This window comes from Triturus cristatus, chromosome 3_1, assembly GCF_964204655.1.
Source record: "Triturus cristatus chromosome 3_1, aTriCri1.1, whole genome shotgun sequence".
NCBI classification, from domain to species: Eukaryota; Metazoa; Chordata; class Amphibia; order Caudata; family Salamandridae; genus Triturus; species Triturus cristatus.
This window is the reverse complement of record NC_140583.1, coordinates 404,046,312-404,068,885: the sequence shown is the minus strand read 5'-3', so window position 1 is coordinate 404,068,885 and position 22,574 is coordinate 404,046,312. Positions and strand designations below refer to the sequence as shown.

At 48.1% G+C, this 22,574-nt stretch overlaps 1 protein-coding gene across 3 annotated transcripts in view; it reads left to right on the top strand.

The window, feature by feature from the left end:
- Nucleotides 1-22,574, top strand: part of DMXL2 (Dmx like 2) — a 2,034,639-nt gene that overhangs the window by 1,881,858 nt on the left and 130,207 nt on the right. For all 3 annotated transcript variants that reach the window (XM_085644194.1, XM_085644192.1, XM_085644193.1), the window contains 2 exons: nucleotides 775-866; nucleotides 15,274-15,326. In XM_085644194.1, coding sequence (XP_085500320.1) covers nucleotides 775-866; nucleotides 15,274-15,326 — 145 coding nt within the window. The remainder of the gene's footprint in view (nucleotides 1-774; nucleotides 867-15,273; nucleotides 15,327-22,574) is intronic.

The following is a 22,574-nucleotide window of genomic DNA, read 5'->3' as shown; positions in this document are numbered from 1 at the left end:
AACTCTTGTGAAATCTGAAAGCCAGCATTCAAAACAGGCCACAGAGTAGAATCTAATGAATCTATTAGTATATCTAGTAACCTAAAAATATGAAATGTATAACATATACCACATAACCATAGCCAAGAAAATATAGGGGGCTTTAGACACTGCTGAATTAAACAGCCAATGTTTATTTGTCAATGACGTTATGTTGAAGGAGTTGTATCTTCTAATATTAAATTAAAAGATAGTTTACTATGTAGAATGTGCTATTATAATAGCTCATATGGAAAATTGCTTGTGTTTGACTTCTTAGGCATGCTTTATCTATATAGATGGTATTTGTATTTTTACTGGTTGAATATAACCCTTATTTGTCTTCAATGAAGCTTCCAACATCTAATGTTCTAATTTGGGTTTTTTCCCTGCTTTGGAATTTCAAATAACTTTTCTTTCCCTTCTTCTCTTTTTCCTGGCTCATTCTGTGGTACAGATAAACATTTTCACCAAGGCCTAAATTTGGCTCTTCTAAAAAGGATTATGAACATATTTGTATTAGTCATCTTTTTGGCATAATTCATCTTAAATAACTGCTCACTTCGAAGTCCTTGTCTAGTTTTATCATAACCCTACTGTTCATGTTTCTGTATGTAAAGGACTATATCCTCTCAATCACGTAGGTAATGCTAATGTTTAGTGACAGTGTTACAAAGCAGCTTGCAATAGAAATCAAAAATGCACTTTTAGGGAAGTAATAATTTTCTTACAATAACATGATTTTGTTTTGTGTAGAGTTGGCAGTGTCACAGTAAAGCTACAAGTGATTTTTCATTCATAACATCTTCAAGTCTGGTTGCCACCTGCGGACACTCAAACGGCAACAGGTAGGCTACTGAACTCTCCAATTTTTAAGGAATTGAATTAAGGAATTTAAGGAGATTGAATTGTGATTTGATAGGTCTATATATGTTGTGTTAAAAATACCCTGCATAAAACAGATCCATTCGCCATATGATAAACCTCAATAAACTTTAGTTTGTCTTTGGCATTGGATTAAATTACTTTTTAAGACTAGGATTGTGCGCCTTTTGTTAGCCTGGAGGTGTTTATTCAGTGTTTTTAACTTTTATTTTGGATTGACGGGAGGAGAAGGTATTGTCTGACACCATCCAAATTGATGTTAACTGCCCTGGACTAAAGTATTGAAGAGCTATTTTACCTAAAAATATAGTAGTATATTTTCCATTATCTGAAAGAGACAATTAGTTATAGATTCCTTACCTTAGAATTACCCCCAGGCGTCAGACTGGATCCGGAGAATTTTTTTGTCAGCAGTACCCCTGCGCGTCACAAGGTGGTGTTGGTCGGCTCCGCGTTCGCCGTTGGCATTGTGGTTGCTGGGATGACGTTGCGGTAGCTACTTAGACGCTGCCCTCACGTTCTGAAGTCCGTTCTTTCTTTTTCCGCGCTCGCCAGCGCAGATCCGGATGGAGCAGTACCTCCAGTCTCTTTTTGACTGACTCCTGGTGCATTTCAGGCAAGCCCTGTTTCAAGGCTTGCGGCTCCTGCAGCTGGCTGATGTCGGTGACCGATTCGAACCGTGTGTGCCTGTTTTGCCTGGAGCGCGACCCCGACCCCAAGTCGTGCTCCGACTGCCGGACCATGAACCCGAAGTCTTTGTGGGAGCGTTCCCGAAAGCTTCTCAAGGCCCATCAGTTGGTTCCGCGCCGTTCGAGGACCCGGTCGCTTGGGAGGTCGAGGGACTGGTCGCGGAGCCACCACCACCAATCTTTTACAAAGTCTTCGCACTCCTCAGGTAAGTCGAAGGACTAAAAGGAGTCGAAGAAGCATCGTCGCTCTTCAACTTCTCCGCTTCGGTCGGCCGACGTGCAGAGCCCAATGGGTTGACTCAGAGTTTCCCTCCCTTCCCTGGACCCGGAGCGACCCCTGCCCAGCTTCGCACCTTTTACGAAGCTATGCATGACATCTATGGGGAGCCCTACTGCGCCGGCTCGCCTTCGGGCCCCGCGGACTCGGCTGGGGGCCCTAGGCCTTCGACACCGGCGGCTCCGGCACCGCAGGGTCCCCTTGGATCCAGGCCTGGATTCGGATCGGCGTTGGTCGGCCTGATAACACCTCCCCCGGCACCGATTCCACCGGTTCCACGTCCGCAGCTGGCGCCGGTTGTGTCCCCAGCCAGTGTTGACGCCGGCCTCCACCCCGAAATGGAGAGAGGAACTGGGGGAAGCCAGTGGTCTGGATACCTCACCAGATCTTGACATGTTGTCTTCTCCTATGGTGGCTACGGAGGAGGGAGCGTCTTATGCATTGGCATTGCGTAGGGCGGCCGAGGCTCCTAACCTCAAAGTCCCTTCGGTGGCGGTTAGGACTAACCTCCTGACAGAGGTGCTTCAACCGGCAGCAAGCTCTTCTGAGCCCCTGCTGCCATTCAATGAAGCCCTAACCGACATCCTTTTGGGCACCCGGTCCAGGCCCAACACAGGGGCTCCTGTGGATAGGATGATTGCCCAACACCACCACCCGGCCACGGGCGACCCCACTTTCCTCTCCCAACACCCCACCCCTGAGAGCTTGGTGGTCCAAGCCTCCACATCAAAAGGTGCATTCCCTAACGCACCACCTGATAGTGAATCCAAAAAGCTGAACCACCTTGGGAAGATGTTTTCTTCCTCCAGCTTGGGACTGCGGTCGGTAAACACCGCATATCTGTTGGGCCATTGTGTAAGTGCTGCCACAGTGCCCAGAGGAGGCCGTACTCTACCGTGCAGTTGCCGAAGGGAGAGACGCAGTAAAGTTAACCATTTGCTGTGGGCTGGATACCGCCGACTCGCTAGGCAGGACGATATCCACGTTGGTAGCCCTTGGACGCTACGCCTGGCTGTGGTCGACTGGTTTTTCAGGTAATGTCCAATCCACTCTTATAAACATGCCCTTTGATGGCCGTCGCCTGTTCGGTGAAAAGGCAGACAACGCGCTAGAGCCTCTTATGGACTCTCGGGCTACGGCCAAGTACTTGGCCCCCTCCACCCGCCGTGCGCAGTCTAATTTTTGCCCCTTTCGTGGCTACGGAAGGGGTGCCCCGCCACGTCCCGCCCAGAGCCACAGGCCGGCGCAAGCTGTTCACCCCCTGCATGGCCGGGGATGTGGGAATCACCGCCGTGGTTCTGGAGGCCAGCAGGCAGGCTAGTCCACCACAGCCCCCTATGTAGCAGCCTCCAAACCCTCCTAGTGTGACCTTTCAGGGCCACCAATCGTCAGTGGGCGGCAGGATTCGCCATCACCTCCCCGACTGGCGCACCATCACGTCGGACAGGTCGGTTTTGCAAATAGTCCGAAGCGGCTTCTCCCTCCCCTTTGAGACTACCCATCTATTCATGCCACCTCAGTACCATCACATGTCGGAGGATCATCTGGCCCTTCTCCAACAGGAAGTTTCGGCACTCTTGGCCAAGGGAGACATTGAGCGAGTTCCTGCCCCAGAAGTAGGTCGTGGTTGCTATTCCCACTACTTTCTGGTGCCCGAGAAGGACAAAGGCCTGCATCCTATATTGGATGTCATGAACGTCTACCCCTCCCGAACAGTGAGTCCAGGATATTCGGGCTATGATTCCGATATTTCAGCCTCTATCCCGGGTTTCAGTCAAAATGACCCTGAGGCTGCTGGGCCTCATGCATCCTGCTGGTAGATCATGCCAGGTGGCATATGCGGGCTCTGCAGTGGGACCTGAAGTTCCAGTGGGCACAGCATCAGGGGAATCTGTCTGATTGCGTCCAGATCTCGGAGGGCACTGCACGTCAATTGCAATGGTAGCTAACATACTGGGATTGGGTCAACAGCAGATCCCTCTCCCTGCCCCAGCCGGAGTTCACAGTGGTGACAGATGCATCACTGCTGGAATGGAGCGGCCACATGGGAGGCGGAGCTCAGAGTTCTCTGGCGGATTCCGGGCTCCACATCAACCTTCTGGAGCTTCGGGTGATCTGTCTTGCACTAAAACCATTCTTTCCCTCTGTCTGGGGAAGAGTAGTGCAGGTGTTCATGGACAACACCACCACCACGTGGTACTGCAACAAACAGGGCGGGGTGGGATCGTGGACCCTGTGTCAAGAAGCTCTCCGTCTCTGTACATTGCTGGAACATCAGGGCATATCCCTGGTGGTTCAACACCTGGCAAGTTCCCTGAACGCTAGGGCGGATGAACTCTGCTGCAGGTGCATGATGTATCACGAATTGCGTCTTCACTTGGAGGTGGCGCAAGGTCTCTTTCAACAGTGGGGAGAGCCTTGGTTGGATCTATTCGCCACTAAAGAGAACGCGCAATGTCAGCAGTTCTGTGCTTTGGAATTTCCAAGTGTTACAGCAAACAAATGATGGACAGAATGCTGACAATGCAAACATTCTCCGCCAGTCAAAAGATCTGGGTTAAATCCATCGTTCTTTTGCGCACTGCGCCACCCCAGTTTGGACCCAGCCATATGCAAATCAGTGTTGACCCTGTGTGCCATGGGAACAGTCCAGACCGAACTGCCAAGCCACGTGCTCCCTGGACCGGAAACAAGCAACCTGGGACCGGTTTCAGGGTATGTCACCCTTCAGCCAGGCTAGCTTGAATCCAGTGAAACCCCTAGGATGCTTGTTTCCGGTCCAGGGAGGCCCTGGCTTGGCAGTTCGGGCTGGACTGTTCCCATGAGGCACAGGGTCAAGACTGATTTGCATATGGCCAGGTCTAAACTGGGGTGCCATGGTGAGCAAAGGAATGTTTCTATGTACATGTGGCATCTAGCTATGTAGTATTTTTTGGGAATAAGCATTTGGACAAACCTGTTATATTAAGGTCAATTTCCTTGGACCTGTTTGTGGTGCAACTATTTGTGGGATCGATAAGGGGTTTTCATGGGTGTGCATTAGCCTTTGGGCTAAGTGAGACCCCACCTGTGACGATGCATCTGATGTGTGTTGGGGTCGCAGAGCCTGTCTGGCCTCGTATCTCTGACTAGAGGTTGATCGGGAGATCACCTTGGGTGAATCCAACAGGAATGGTGATAATTTATTAGAACTTCTGAAAATAATATGGTAGTCGTTAATACAATTTTTACCGACATTCTCAACATTGTGTATAGAGTTGTCACAGTGTACATCAACATTGTCTTTACTTATATTGACATAGTTATGAGTGCCTAGATCATGGCGAACATCGACATTGTTTCTACTGGTAACAGCATTGTTATGCATGCATGGATTGTGGCGTAAATTGACAGTGTTGCGTCCAGTATCAACACTGTTGTGCGGGCTTAGATTATTACACACATTGACATTGCATTTATTGGAATTGACATTGCTATGCGAGCACAGGTAATGGCATACATAAACATTGCATGTATTGGGGGGGCGCTAGAGCTCCGCTAGCGCTCCGCTAGTGGTCAGTATTTGAACCCGACATCCAACATCATCCGGGGGCGATCGGGGCCCATCTGCGAAGCTTTGCTGTGACAGAACGCGAGGGCAGCCTGTGCTGCTACTGGGTCTGAGGTGGTGGAGGATAGTGCCGCTTTCCCCCTATTGTGAAGGGCAATTTGCTAGTCAAGGGGGCCATTTACCCCTCCTCACATCTGGGCCGGACCTTGGCAGGGGGATACTCACCCCGGGACATGGGCCGCGTTAGGCCTCAGGGCCAAGGCCAAACCAACCAGATTGAAAGGTACACGGTGGCCATGGGGAAGGACGATGTGGCCACAGGTGGCTGCCAACAGGAAGATCCCGAAGCCACTGGCCTGGACCCATCCCTGAGGGACATTATGGCAGCGATCCGGGAACTCCGGGGAACTCTGGAGCACAAACTGGACTCAGTGACGGCGGAGGTCAACCTCCTAAGGGCGGACTTTCGGAAAATATCGGAGAAGGTGGCAGTGGCGGAATCGGGTATCGGGGCCTACAATCGAAGACCAAAAAACTGGAGGAACAGGTTGTGGCCCTTACCAAAAATCAAGCTGATCAGGAGGGGCGGGCCAGGCACAACAATATCCGCGTGGTGGGGGTTCCTGAAGGAGTGGAGGGACCCGCTGCAGACTGGTTTATTGAAGATCTGGTTCTCAACCACCTCAAACCCAAGCGCCTCTCCAAATTCTTCTCAGTTGAGCGCGCCCACCGTGCGCTCGGAGACAGGCCTAAGCCGAGGGCCCCTACGCACCATCATTGCCCGTATTCTAAATTTTCGTGACCGGGATGCCAAACTGCAGGCGGCGCGGTCGACAGGAGACCTCCATCTTGAGAACGCCATGATCCGGTTCTTTACGGACTTTACCCTACATGTCCAGCGTCAGCATCAGTCCTTTGAGGGGGTAAAGAGAGCCCTCAGGGAACAAGGGATGAAGTACATGATGCTCTTCCCTGCTCGCCTCAAGATCCAGAACGAACCCAGGGCTATTTCTTTACATCGCCTGAGGAGGCCATCGAGTGGTTGGAGGGCTGGTGGACAGTGAGCAGGAAGGGCAACCACCAGAAACCAGATCAGCGTTCCAACGGGCAGAACACTGAGACTGAGGAGAGATCCATACCTGGCAGTCAGGGGCATGAAAGAAGAGTCATAAAGTGACCTGTTGCAGTGTGGCCATTGGGATTGAACAGTATTTCCCTTTTTCCCCCCTCCTTCTCCCTCCTGGTGCTGTGGAGGCCACTGATGTTCAGGTATGGGGGGATGTTTTGTTATGCATAGCCTCTCGCAGCATGGACTTTGGACTTTCTTGTTACTTCTTTGGGGTGCTATGGGCCGCTAGAGGTGTATTTCTCTGAGGGGGTCAATCCTGGGTGGGGATGAGACCATGGAGCACAGCTTTGGTTCGCCCCAAAAAAGTTTCAATGGAGGTGGGGCATTCGTCAGTTATGTATAATTCTTCTAGCTGACTGCAAGTCCATGTTTCCTCCTATATGTTGGGTGGGGTTGCACAGGGGCGACAGGCACTCTGCATGTTTATATGGTGGGAGGTTGGGGGCCCATCTAGCAGGTAGGCGGGGTGGGGGGTGTTGGTGGGGGGGGGGTTGTTTCAGGGATTACATGGTTTTGCTCTAGACCAGTACAGTCTTATAGCCAGTGGTACTCTGTCTGTTGACACAGTGGGTTCAATCACTCCTCTGATACTGACAACCCTCTCGGACGGACATTGATGTCCAAGCTAAGTGTACGATATGGACGTGGAATGTAAACGGGCTTGGTAATAAAATCAAGAGGACCCTAATACTACAGTACCGCAAACGACACTCCCCGGATGTGGTCTTCATTCAGGAGACGCACCTGTATGGAAATAGATGCAAGGCCCTAGATAGTTTTGGGTATAAGTTGATTGCCCACTCAGGGTTCACGTCAGGTTCATGGGGGGTGGGCATTCTGCTACGTAACGCCTTGCCTGCTGTCCGACTGGGCACATGGTCCGATGATGCAGGTTGCTTCGCTGCGGTTGCTGTGAAGTGGGAGGGCTGCACAGTGGTCTTCTGCTCCTGCTATATCCCACCTGGCCTACACTCATCTGTGTTTCCCAAACTGGGCTCATTCCTGGCAGATCTACCTCAGAGGCTTCTCTTGGTGGGAGGCGACACTAATGCGGTCATGAATGTTGACCTAGACCGCTCCGGGGTTGGTCCTAGCTGTAGAGGGAAAGGGGCCTAGAGGGATTTGTTACGGCATTAGGCCTTAGTGACCTGTGGCACACACATCACCCCTCCAATAGACAATAGACTTTCTACTCTGCACGACTCAGGACATCTTCCAGACTTGACTATTTTTTCACTCGCACTTACCAGATGGGCGCCTATGCTGACCCCCGCATCATGACCCGTGGGATCTCCGATCACGCGCCGGTTGGAGTCACACTTCTGGGCCCGGTGGTAAATAAGGCCTCCTTCCCGAGGATAGACCCATGGCGCCTAAGAGACCAGAGTATAGCGGACAAACTCCGAGAGGGGTCGCAAATCTACTCTGAGGAAAATCGGGGCGCTGTGGCCTCCCAAGTGACAATGTGAGAAGCCTACAAAACGGTGTTGAGAGGGCAGGCCCAGCCACTGATTGAGGCTCAGAAGAAAGAGGAGCTCCTTCAGATTAGCCAACCTGAAAAGGACATAGACCTATTGGAGCAACAACGCCAGTGTAGCCTCTTCAGCTGATCTTCGTCACAGAATGACACTCAAACAGAGGGAGCTTCGTTCTCTAGCTGAGGGGGAGGCAAGGGCATATGCGCTGGCCACACAGCGCTGACTGTATGATGTAGGGGATAAATCCCTCAAGTTGCTAGCGTGGCTTGAGCGGCAGGACAGGGAGCGCTCATGGGTTGCAGGGGTGATGGATGCATCGGGTTCCCTAGTATCCAACAGTATGGACATAGCGGAGACGTTCACGTCTCATTTTGTAAAGATATATTCACCGGTTTGCACCAGGACTGAGGGCGACTGTGCTGAATTCTTGCAGGATTTTGCGTTGCCCCAAATATCCCAGGAGCAAAATGACCGACTAGACGCGGACCTCACGGGTGATGAAACTGGGAAGGCCCTTAATTGGCTCCAGTCCAGAAAAGCGTCTGGTCCCAATGGGCTTCCTTTGGAAATTTATAAGAGGCAGGCAAACGTTATTATCAATCCCCTGCTCCAGATGTATTCGGAGGCTCGAGAGGTGGGCAGGCTCCCCCCGACCAGCGCAAAGCCACCATAGTGGTTATTCATACAGCCAGGAAGCCGACGGATCACTGCTCCTCGTACCTGCCCATTTCACTCATTAATGTGGAGGCCAAGGTCTTGGCCAAGGCCCTGGCGGATAGGCTGCTATCTGTTCTTCCGGATTTGGTGCATGTCGACCAGTCCGGGTTCATGCCCCGTAGGTGCACCCGCCGCAACCTGCATCGCCTCTACAGTGTACTGTACATGACAGAGGATGTCGGGGACGCGCAGACGGCGTTGATGTCATTGGATGCCTCAATGGCATTCAATAGTATCGAATGGCTGCATCTATTAAGGGTGCTCCAAAGGTTTGGCCCGGCCTTCTGCGGGTGGGTGCGGCTCCTCTATGAACAGCCGGTGGCTCGGGTTACAGTGAATGGTACTATGTCCAGGGCTTTCCCCCTTAAGAGGGGTACCAGGCAGGGTTGCCCCCTGTCCCTGGAGCCACTGGCTCACTGGATCAGGAGAGATGGGTCTTTTTGGGGTCTAGCTCTGACGGATGAGTGGGAGGAGCGTATTTCCCTATACGCCGATGACATTGTGCTATATATGGCGCGGCCATATCACTCAATCGCGCAGGCACTACACCTCTGTGAATTATTTGGTAGCTACTCCGGATACACCATTAATTGGGGGAAGTGGGTGATTTTTCCTTTGTCCGCCCCTCCCCCGCCCCTACGGGTCCCCACTCGATGTCCAGCCTCTGTAGCCACAGACTGATTCAAATATTTGGGGGTTTATATTACTCGGGATGTTGCGGAATTTTTCAACAGGAACCTGGAACCTCAGTTAGCCCGCCTCGGGGCTGACATGAGTCATTGGCGGTCATTTCCGCTTTCCCTCATGGTCCGTGCAGCACTATTTAGGATGCTTGCCCTGCAAAGGCTGCTATATATTCTCCAAAATACACAGTACCCTGTCCCCCAGGGTGTATTTGCGCGTATCTCTCGGGCAGTACGGCTGTTGCTGTGGAACGGGGGGACCCCCAGAATAGCACTACACAAACTCACTAGAGGGGTATATGACGGGGGCCTGGCGCTCCCCGATGTGCGACTATATTATTGAGCCTCACAACTTCAGGTAGTAAACGACTGGGTGTACACGGACAGCACAGAACCGGCCTATAGGGTGGACAGACTAGTCATGCCAGGGGGAAACAGCGAACACTTGCTTTATGCTCGGAGGCTGCGAAGGGAATGGCCTACTCACACTAGATTGGTGGTCCAGTGTTGGAGGGAGGCGAATAGGTTCCTGGGATGGGCGGAGAGATTGACCGGTAGAACCCCCCTGTGGCTGGGAGATGAGCTGAAGGAGGTGTCGCGTTTGTCCGGTTTTGATGGTTGGTGGTTGGAGGTTGATTCGCATAGAATACTTGGGCGACATCTGGAGGGGATCTGCCTATCTCAAGAAGGAGTATGACCTACATGACTCACAACAATACCACTACATACGACTTGTACATGCCATTCGAACACACATTGGTAGGGACCCCTCCATTCCGGAGTATTCTCCTCTGGAGGATCGGTTATTATTAGACCCCATACTTGAGAAGCCCACATCCACCATCTACCGAAAGCTCATAAACAATATGCCAGATCCCATGGTGAAGCTCTGTGCAGCATGGACCCGAGACATTGGTACGCTCGAGGACGACGATTGGCAAGATGCCATACAGAGCCCGCGAGAATTGGCTATCCGTCCCAGATTTAGATTGGCCCAATTGAAAATCCTTCTCCGTATATATTATCCTCGCACACACCTGTCAAGTGGGGTAGTAGTCCGTCGGCTCTCTCCATAAGGGGCTGTGGGGGGGGGGGGGAGGAGGCACCTTCTACCATATATTATGGGAGTGCCCTGAAATAATCCCTTTTTGGACCAAAGTTACGTACACAATGTCGGCGGTTGTGGGAGACTCTGTTTCGCTGGAGCCAAAGTAGCTGTTGTTGATGATCAAGGGGGATACAGATTGGTCGCGACATGTTGAACTTTGGCTTGCATTGGCTGCGGGTGTAGTTTAAAGAAACATCGCCAGAGGATGGGGATCCCCGACGCCCCCGCAATGGGAACAGTGGAGGAGGGACCTAGATTGATGCCAAGGGGCTGAGGAGACTATATATAAGAGCAGGGGATGTATCAAGAAATGGAAAAATATTTGGGGGCCGTGGCGGAAATACAGGGGATCAGGGGGGGAGGTCGGGGAGTAATCTTGCAATGCTAAGTCCCACTTATGTGCTGATGTCCTACCTTTATATTTGTCCACCACATCGCTATTATCTGATTTGTTTCTTGAATGCTGTATATTGTGCTATGGTACTACGAGCTATGTTAAATAAAAATATTTTTTTTTTAAAACATTGCATGTATTGGTTTTGCCGTTGTCGGGCCTGCACATATCATGGTATTCATTGACACCTTATTCACCCATTCCAACTAGTGGGTTCCAACTCGTTGACTATCTTACTTCTCCAAAAGATAGGGCTCCATAGTAAAGATAAGTAAATTTTGCTTTCATGCAGTAAAATTCACAACAGATAATTATAATTGGTATATTATTCGTGTTTCATAGAACTGAGCTTCCTCCCAAAGATTCCATCAGATCTTCAGTGCCTTCTGTCATGCAGACTCCGATACATTTTATATCCTGGATCCATTTAAAATGTTATTGTTTTTGTTTTCCTGTTGTTTATTTGAACAAAGGAATTTTGAACCCTCTTTAGCAGAGCAGCAAAGTAAATTTTTAGCATGTAGGACAGACATTTCTTTAAAATTATTTAATGATCCTGCTCTTCTGAATTGATTCTCCCCTTGAGTACGTTTATCATAAATGGAGACAAACTGTTCATTTTGTTGCTCAGTTTGTGAAATATATCAGTAGGTCAGGTATTTTTGAGCAATACGGTTCTCACCCTGTTTGAAATCGACATGGTAACAGGTCAAGTTTACAAGGTATGAAGGAGTGTGGTGAGCGATGGGGTACAGGTGTTAGAAACAGCCAAAGACCTTCATACAGGGTGTTTTTAACTTTATTTTATTTCTTTTTGGTTTTTGTATAAAGCTATTGGAGCCAGAAAGTTCCTTCAAATCCCTCAATCAGGAGAGCTGGTATACCAAGAAAGGGGGTGTGGATTCAGAACTAAACATGGATTCAAGCTAGCCTGGCTGATGAAGGGTGTTACCCAGAAACCGGTCCCCGGGTGCTTGTTTCCGGTTCAGTGAAGACCTGGCTTGGCAGTTCTGCTGGACTGTTCCCATGAGGCACAGGGTCAAGACTGATTTGCGTATAGCTGGGTCTGAACTGTGGTGGTGAAGTGAGATAAAGAATGATGATGGATTCAACCCTGATCTGTGAGTGTCTGAAAAGTTTCAGGCCTCCGTCCATCTCCTTGTGTTTGCTTTGTTCGCCCTAAGTTGGCAGGTTATGCCCAGACGTGGGTCCCTAGCTCACTTTACCACTGGATTCAAGCTAGCCCGGCTGATGAAGGGTGTTACCCAGAAACCGGTCCCCGGATGCTTGTTTCCGGTTCAGTTAGCTGGGTCTGAACTGAGGTGGCGAAGTGAGCTAAAGAATGATGATGGTTTCAACCCAGATCTGTGACTGGGGGTGAGTGTCTGAAAAGTTTCAGCGCTCCGTCCATCATCTCCTTGTGTTTGCAGAACTAAACATCCCTATGCTTTTGAAAAGCTGTGATTTTAAATTTGTTACAAATCTTTAGCTTTTGTAAAGTGTAAAGCTGGAGATAGAGTTTGTATATGATGTGCCTTCTGGGTACTGGGATTGCCCCTAAACTGCTCTCATCTCATTGGGTGCTGAGAGTGACTGTTCTGAGAGGCCCGTGTTAGGTCTCTGAGCAGTGTCAAAGCGGTAGCTTGTAATTGTACACTTGCACAACATTGTACAAGGCCTTATGCACAAGGGAGAGGATTTAGAATTAGAATATCTACTCATCAGCAAGCACTGTAGTGCCATCAGTACATGACTGAAGTGATCTGATATTTCAAGTTTGAGATTGAAAGAGTTGGGGAAGCATGGTGCAGGGCCAGTCGAACAGAAGCTTTATTGCGACTTAGAGTAGAAATAGTTAGATTTCAGTTTTCCGTCCTTTAAAGCCAAGACAGTTTTTTCTAATCTGTTTTGTATTCATGAGCAGAAATTCATGATTGTATTTCACTTTTCTCGTCCTTTAATATTGTGGTGTGGATCTGTGTACTGTCAGGGGTCAAGTGATGATGTTATGAGTTTGTTATGATTATTCGTGATAGAACTGAGAAGCCTTTGGTAGGCATTGAGTAAAACTGATGATCTGATGTATCCTCGGGGCACTCCACAGACTGCTTTTGTGATAGCTAACTAAAAGTAACCTAGTTCCACTGTCTGGGTTTGATTAGAAACAAATGACAAACAACTGGAGTACTGAGCTTTTGATTCTACAGGTGGTCTTGAACGCAAATAGGCACATACCATAATCCGCAGTGTTTTATGCATCAGAGGTCAATGGCGATTACTGTGCAGTTCAGGCTCTGATGTGTGGCCTTAAGCAAATCCCCCTAAAGTTTATTATTGTGGATTCTGTCTTGTTAAGTAAAATGAGTGAAAGAACGAAAAGTTAGAGGTCATTTACCATCTCGCCATGGTATGATGGAAGACTGATCATATTTAAAATAACAGTGGAAGTTGTTTGGTAACAGGTGAAGAGGCAGTCTGGTATTGACCACAACATCAAAACTCTAGGCTGGGGATTAATTTATCGTTTGAGATTTAGTCGCCAGGTGTGTTTTTTATTCCAAATAATGAAGTTATGATGGCAAGGTAACACAATGCAAGCCAGGTAAGTCTTCCAAATGAAAACAAAATGTGTCATTACATTACATTTCTATTCATCCTTTAGATGTTTTTAGTTGTACTTTAAATTCACTTTTGAAAGTACTCAAGTACATTGATCAACAGTTCAGTTCACATAGCACTTTATAGGAATAAGAAATGCAGGGTCCAACCACAGTTTGCAAAACAAATTCCTATGGAAAGTTACTCCCATAGCTTTTTTGAATCCATCCTTCCCAGGTGCCGATCTGGATGCCTAAACTTTCTTTTCAGTAATACATGTCACCAATGCCTCAGAGGGAGCCAATGACTCCATCAGAGCGACATCCCTCAAAGCGCATCTAAATGTTGGTGGCCCTGTTCCTTTTTTTCTGCTTCTTCATTAACATGGAATCTAGAGCCATCCAGATTCCTTGAATTCCTTTCAACGTTTGTAACGTAGTTTTAGCAATTTCTGAGCCATGTCCCCAACAAGTCTTTGTGCTTTAGGCCCTGCATCACGTCCACATTCGGAATACTTTCAGTATTGGGCCCTTACTTGATGCCACTACTTGCTTATTCTGTGCTCTTACACATCCTAACACAGTTCAGGAGAGGGAAGCCAAGCTGATGATGACTGCTATGAAGGGTTTTGTAAAGAAATCCCAGTCAAAACATAAGTTTGTTTCTTAGTTGAAGCTTTATTCAGCATACCACGGCATGACCTGCTCTGACCAGCCCCTACGCTCAACTGTTCCTTTCATAGTGCCACAGAGGGACTTGAATCTGGTTTTGACTTACCTTCTGTGTGCTCCTTTCGAGCTGCTACATAATTGTCCTCTTAGACTTTTAACTTTAAAAACTGCTTTTCTGATTGCTATCACCAGGGTGAGTGAGCTGCAGGCTCTTTCGTCAAAACCTCCTCTCCTGGCTGTTCATCTGGACAAGGTTGTCCTTCGAACTTGACCACCTTTTCTTCCCAAAGTGGTTACCTCTTTCCACATAGGACAGACCATCACTTTATATTATATATTAGTTATTGTTTCCTTACCGCCCCACCCATCCTCCCCTTTCTTCGAACTGACTTTTAGAGTAAGGGTCTCTCTTTCTGGGCCCTAGATTTATGCACCAGTGGTCAGTGTCTTGCATGGCTCTGCGCTTCTGGCGTGGAATGTCGTGTAAAGAACTAACGTCCGCGCGCAGTGGCGGCGTCTAAGTAGATACTGTGACGTCATTCCTGCGATCACGACGCCAACGACGAACGCGGAGTTGACCGACGCCAATGCCAACGACTGACGCCTGGTGGTAATTCTAAGGTAAGGAATCCATAGCTAATATATTTTTCTCACAGATATATCGTTACCGAAGGTAAGTAACTTGTTCAATAAGGTGAAGAAACTTATTTATTTTCTTTTCATACAGTGTAATGAGATTGTTTTAATATATTAATATTTTTTATATTTTTCTATGAAAATAAATATGTTCCAAACCAGTAAAGATGCTGGTTACTTTGTGTAAAAAATCTTTAAAAAATGCTTTGCTCAGGATTTTTGCAGCACTATGGTGTACCTTGAATGAATTGTATTGTTGGTAATGAATGTCATTGAATGTTAAATAAAACTATAAATAAAATTAAAAAAAATGCTTTGCTCAGGATAATACTCATCATTGCCTAATTTAACTCCATTTGCTGTAAAAAGTCATTCCTAATGCATGAGCTAATGATGCAGTAATGAATATCAGTCTTAACATTTGTTTCTTTTTTCTATAGAAATGTGTGTTTGTGGGACACTTTGGTTCCATCTAACAGCAGTCTTGTGCATGGTAAGTGTCTTAAATTATTTAAAATGGCATTGTTACGCAACACAGGCTGACTTATTTCAAGCATTGAAGCAATGTGCAAGAGATGTTGTTTATTTAAACAGGAAATTGCAAATAGTTGTGGATCTCGCAACTAAATGTATCGCCATAATCAAACGGCTTCACAATTTTCACCGTAATATTCCATTCAAGCACTTCAGAATTGAACCCCTCTGTTGCAGTTCGATGAGGCCCAAATTGATCCCATTCAAGCAGTGCTGTGAAACCACATTCAACATCCACAGACTAGAGTTGGGCATAAAGGGATCATTAGCCTCCTATAGCGGATCCATTTTTCACGTCATCATATACACAGTTGCTGAGTCTGATGGATATAGGCTTACTTAGCTGAGATTAAACCTAGTCCTCACTATTGATCCTGCAGATCAAAATGACATTATGTGCCAGAAGGTCTTTGCTTTAAGAGATCTGGCTCTTATGGCGGCCAATGCTGCCCATCTGTTTGCCGAATACACTGAAGCATTGATGGCAATTGTCCTGCTCCATTTGTGAGACCACATACAAGGCCCATTTTAAAGGATTGGATAAATGCTTTCTAGTATATTTTAGGGACAGAACTTGACAAAGTGGATGCAGAATTAAGGTCCCCAACCACAGTTGTGGTAATCTATCTGACAGACTTATAGCCACAGATTCCTTACCTTAAACTATCCCCAGGCATCAGACTGGATCCAGAATTCTTTCAAGAGCAGTACCACGGAGTACCATTAAGTGGAGTTGTTTTGCTCCACGTGGCATTGTCGGCATCGTTGGCGCCAGAAGTGAAGTGCCCAGTTCCAATATAGGCACCACCCAAGCGCGTTGATGTCATGTCTTTTCTTTCCCTAGCAGTCAGCGCAGATCTGGGAAGAGCTACCCCTTAGTAAATTTTTTACTAACTTTTTGGACTTTTTGTCAAAGTGTTTTGAGGTTTTTTCCTCCTAGTATGGCAGCAATATCATCAAAGAAGGTCTGCTTCAAGTCCTGCGGTGCCTGTCACCGCTTGATGTCGGTGACAGACCTGCACACGAAGGCCTGCTCAGATTGCCACGCCATGCACCCAAAGGACTTGCAGGAGTGATTCTTCAAGCTCCTGGCAGCTCAACGTGTGATGCTGCGACGATCCAGATCCCGATTGAGAGAAAGGCCCCGGGAACGGTCACGGAGTCCGTGATCCATGTCGCACTCAGTCGTCAGGTCATTTGGATAAGTCGCACCTCAAGAAGAAGTCGTCGAAGCATGCTTCGACTTCACTTCGTCCATCGCCCGATGAGACGAGGAAGTATCACTTGAGGATTGAATCTGCGTTTGAGACAGCGGTCTGGGCCATCTCTACTCCTCCCCGAGTTTCAAGGAGGCGTAGCGACACCCCCGCCCCCCAATTGCAAGAATTCTTTGAATCGATGCACCTCATATTTGGGTGGTCTGGGTGGGGGGATATCAATAGTGTATAAGGAAGTGATTAAGGTCTCCACCATAGAACACAGCAGTGACACAAAATTAGAAATTATGATATTCAGGATTGACTCCCAAATCCACCATTGCTGGAAAGGTGGTTTAGTCTACCGTTCCCCAGACCCCCTCATGAATTTATCACTTCAGCTCATGGAGCTGATTGCCCCTCACATTATCTCCTCTATTAATTTTCTCCTACTTGGAGTCTTTAATGTCTATAGTGAAGTCTCTTCTAATGCAGATGCTTCTATGCTCCTGACGGATCTAGCATCCCTTGGTTTTAAGCAGATCAACACTGGACCTACACATCTAGCGGGTCACACTTTAGATCTTGTCCTGACTCCCTCCTCTAATATACATTGCGAGGCTCCCTGTCCCCTTACTTGGACCGATCACTTCCTACTTCGCTTCCATATAAAAGATGGCAGTGCTTTCTCCACTCCTATGGCACCCTCTCGCAGTTGGAGAAGACAATGGCATAAAATCACACCTGGCCACTTCTCGAACACCCTTCTCATTAATGAATATTCGGCGTCCGAAACCATTGACGAGTACCTGGCTAACTATAATACCCTAGTCACTTCTACACTAGATCAACTAGCCCCTTAAAACTTCTCTCCATCAAATCAAACAGATTATAATCGACATGGTTCTCTCCGAACCTAAGGGAAGAAAAAATCCACTGCAGAAAGCTAGAAAGACGCTGGTGGTTTTCACACAACCCAATTGATAAAGAAGCCTATAAGAATCGTCCGACCCTTAACCATAAAAATTTAAAGAAGGCCCGCAAGACTCATATTGAGTCCCAATTGAATCAGGCAGGAAAATCCTCTAAGGAGCTCTAACGCATTCTCAACTCTTTCACAAACCCCAAGGCATGCCATAATGAAGTAACACCTTCACAGGACTTCTGTGATAAACTGGCTAACCACTTTACCCAGAAGATTGAGAGCATATATGCCAGCATCACTAAAGATAAGGGCCCCCAAGAAACTAATATTGCTTCTTACCCATCACATCCTTACTCTGCAAATCCTTTGGATGGCTTTCCCCCACTTACAATAGACACAGTGGAGTCTCTTATGAAAATAGTAAAATCTGGTTCACCTCAAGATGTTCTTCCCACTAAGGTATCCTCGTTGCTTCATAAGCAGTTGGCTCCCTTGATCTGCCCTATCCTTAATAACTCCCTTCCGAATGGAAAGCTGCCCAAATAATTCCGATCAGGAAAAAACCCAGTGCTCCTCTGGAAGATCTATCTAATTACCGTCCTATTTCTTTGCTACCCTACTTAAGTAAACTCCTGGAGAAACATGTGAACAAACATCTTTCAGACTTTATGGAAGCAATAGGAGGCTTTGATCCTTCCCAGTCTGGTTTCCATCCCAGATTCAGTACGGAGACAGCATTAATTGCAGTCACTGATAACCTTAGACATTTCCTAGATAATGGACAGGCAGTACTGTTAGTGCTGCTGGATCTGTCCGCAGCATTTGACACGATATCCCATCCCATTCTTCTATCTAGATTAAGAAATGTTGGTATCCAAAATCGAGCATACCAGTGGCTGTCAAACTTTCTAAATAACCACACTCAAACTGTCAATCTGGGCACTTTCCAACCACCCACATCAAAGCTGACCAAAGGCGTAACCCAGGGATCTTGCTTAAGTCCCACACTGTTTAACATTTATGTGGCCCCTCTTGCAGATCTTCTTAGGAACCTGGGCTTCATCACTATTTCTTATGCGGCTGACACCCAGCTCCTAATGGCATTTGACAGAAACCCCTCTAATACTCAGTCGGCCTTCTCTGAAGGTATGACTGCAATTCCGTAATGGATGAGAAACAACTTTCTCCAGTTAAATGCCAGTAAAACGGAAATTATGCTCTTCGGAGAGGCGCCCTTACTCTGATCCCCAGATTGGTGGCCTAACAGTTTAGGTCCAGCCCCTACTCTAAAAGCAGTGGTGAAAAATCTAGGTGTGCATTTAGACAAGAAACTCTCTATGAAAGAGCAAGTTACTAGTTACAACCACTGTGAGTTCTTTATATTAAGTCTCCTGAGGAAGGCTTTTCCTTTCCTCCCTTTGACAGTCAGGAAAACCTTACTACAGGCTCTTGTAGTATGTCACCTTGACTACTGCAATGCCCGCCTAATCTCAGCCACTGAAGCATCACTCAAAAGACTCCAGGTGGTTCTAAACACCGCCGCCTGATTTTTCTCCAACTCTCCAGCCAGAACCGATTCCTTGCCCCTACTCCAGGGACTACATTGGTTGCCTATCTGGATTTCCATGACTGCCAGGTTTGTCCTCTTGGTGGACTTGTGTTTTCGGGTTCAAGACGTTATTTCCCAGACGGATTAGCCTGCAGCCATCCCCAATGGAAGACTTGCTGTCTCCACCTCAGATGGCCACGGAGGCTAGCGCAGCGTTTGCGAGGACGGTTCGCAGGGCTGCGGATATCTTGCAGATGCAGCCCCCCTGTGTCTCCCTGCCTTCGGATCCTTTGTTGGATCTTCTCCACCAGGGCACGGTGGACGTGGAGTCCTTGTTGCCTTTTGGCGGGTCATTGTATGATGTCCTTCTGGGGACTTGGGCCAGGCCCTCCTCGGGAGGGGCCCAAAGGGTCGTGCTTTTGCTCATCGCCATCGCCCGGCTCCAGATGACCCTGCCTGTTTGTCCCTCCATCCTAGGTCTCAAGGACTTGTAGTCCAGGCAGCGCTCCCTTCCTCTCCTTCTCCGTTGCTTCGTCCAACTCGGGAGTCTAGGTGGTTGGAGATGTGTGGTTGCAATGTCTTTGCATCCGCCAGCTATGGCCTTCGGTCCCTGAACACGACCTGCGTGTTTGCTCGAGCTACTTTTGCCCTTTGGGACTCAGTTAAGCAACTCCTTCCCTATTTGCCAGAGGGCACACGTGCTGACCTGGTCTGGCTTATTCGGGATAGCCGCGACATGGCACAGTGTTTCGTCCGGTCAGCCATGGACACCACTGACTCCGTGGGTCGAACTATGGCCAAGTCAGCTGCTCCGCGCCGCCATGCGTGGCTACGCGATGGCAGTTTCCCTGAGAATGTTCGGGAGCGACTCGGGGATCTGCCCTTTGATGGGGTTCATCTGTTTGATGAGCATGCCGACTCGGCGGTCCGGCGCCTCCTATCTGGATTTCCATGACTGCCAGCTTTTTGCCCTCTTGGTGGACTTGTGTTTTGGTGTGCAGTATTTTCACTGCTTTTATGTTTCCGACTGGGTTCAAGACGTTATTTCCCAGATGGATTGTATGGCTGCTCAGCTGTGTTTTTCCTTCCTTTGTTACAGCTGGGCCAGCTGTTTATACAATTCTTTTTGACCTCTGCCTATGAGCTTGTCTCAAGGGGTGTCCCTTGATTTTTATAGGGATGTGACGTACCCTATGTGGGGTATTTGTTCGCTATTGTGTAGCTGCTTTTCCTTGCCTGGAAGTTTTGGAGACTCCCGTGGAGTTTTCTTCGTTATTTTCTGTCCCTCTGGGGATTTTTCCTGTCTGTTATGCTGTGGGTATTTCCCCTTGTTCCATACTTCCTGGTGTGGTGGAACGCCTCCTCTATTAAGACCCACATCTATGCATCTCCTGGTAGTCATAGTTTGTATGTCTCGGCATGATGACTCCTGCCCCTGATATTTTGTTTGTTGCCACCCGCTGTTTTGCCACTCAAATTGTGTGTTCTGAATCTGTCATACTGGTTAAGGCCCTTCACTGGGGTTTTGTCTCTTATGTATCCTGGGATCCTATACTCAGTTTCCCTCTTTTCGTGGAAATTTATGGCATTTTGCTATTGTGCACAGACCTTTCTGTTTCTGTACTTTCGTATTCCCTGTCTGGCCGACAGTGCACTCGTACCGTCCTCTGACAGATTGTGTACCTTGCTTCCCCTGCTCATGCTCCACCCTGAGCTTCATGTTCTGTTGTTAGCCACGCTGCCCCCACCTTGTTCCAGTCAATGTTCTTGACAGACTACTTCCCTTGGGAACTTGGTGGGTTTGGGTCGCAGACCCTCCTCCAATGGGGTATAGCTTTGGTATCTATTCTAACTTAAGGAATCTGCGGCTAGAGGTCTCTATCAAAAGAACAATTTACATACCTTTGGTAACGATGTATCTGGTAGAGGCAGTCTAGCCGCAGATTCCTTAACGCCTTCCCATCCTCCCCGTTCTGCGAGCACCTTTCCAAGTTAGGTTCTGCCCACTTGCCTCCTTACAAGTGGACTTGGTCTTCCTGAGGGGTGCTATAGTTCCCCTACCTCCGGGGCAGGAAGTGTCATTCTGTTTTGGCACATTGGCTCTCCACCCATTCTCGTTCTTGGGTGGCCAGGTTATGTGCCTTTCAATGCTCCTCCACCCTGGTTCTTCTGGCGTGGAGATTCTCAGGTTATTCTACCCTCCCTCCACCCTCGTCTATTTCTCCCATTACTTTGGGGTCTCCTTGTCTATGCTGTAGTCGATTGAGTTGAGGTTCTATTTGACTATGCTACCGTTCATAGGTCATTGTGGGGGGTGTGGTGAACATTCTAAGTTGTTGCTCACTTCTGGTCACTTGCCATGAGTAATGTTGTTCCATTCTTGTTGTCCTTTACAGTTATGTCCTGTGGTTACAGACTGTCTTTCTTACATTTCCATCCTGTGGTTGCAAACTGTCCTTCGTTTGTCATGCCATTAATTTCCAATGCTGTTGCCTCTTGGGGAGATTCGGCTCTTCGCTATGGGGAGACTGTTTCTACGGGCGGGTGCTTTGTTCGCTCCCTTCAGTCCCTTCAAGTGTTGAGTACTCTTTTTACATGGTGATGTTTCTCATCATTCTATGATTTCTTGTCATTGTTGTTTCAAATATTTTTTATCTTTTTTAGCACACTGTTCCTATACTCTCACAGTTTTTGTAGTGGCTCCAAGTTGTGGCGTGGAAAAGTTTTACAGTAGAAAACTGATATCAGCGCGCCGGGGGGGACTTATGTGGCTCCGAGAAGTGTGGCTCAATGATTAGAGCGGCAGACCCTGATGCAGAGGTCTAGCCCGGGACTAGGGTTCAATTCCCCGCCTCGGCGGGTCTTGGGCTCAAAAATTCCACGGACCTGATAATTCTCGTCTCGGTGCCTGTTCCAATCATGGAGTCCCACTCTGCAACTCTGGGAAATAGCTTGCTTAATCTCCACAACGGCCCCCACAATGCTAAGGATGCCTGGCCTCCACCTTGGGGGTACCCAGGAGTGGACGCCTCACAGGGAAAGCCAGGATGGGTTCCACAGCGGTATTCGTACAAGCGCCTTGAGACCCTTGCGGGTGAGTAGTGCGCTATACAAGTATCAAATTTACATTTACAAATTTACATTTACATTTAATGACGTCAAGACGGAGCCGGGCGACGCCGCCCCCCGGCGCGCATAGGTACTGCTGGGGAAAAAGTTTTCCGGATCCAGTCTGATGCCTGGGGATATTCTAATTTAAGGAATCTGTGGCTAGACTGTGTCTCTACCAGATACATCGTTACCGAAGACAAGTAACTCGTTCTTTAGTGGCAATCACATCTGCCAAGAAGGTGAGCAAATTACAGACTCTGTCATCCAAATCTCCTTACCTGGCGATCTTCCCTGATAGGTTGGTGCTTCGCACTAGGGCCTCTTTCTTAACCGAAAGTCGTAACACTATTCCATGTGGGGCAATCTGTCACCTTGCCCACTTTGTACGGTCCTCCGCACCCCTCTAAAGAAGAGAAGCGACTCCAC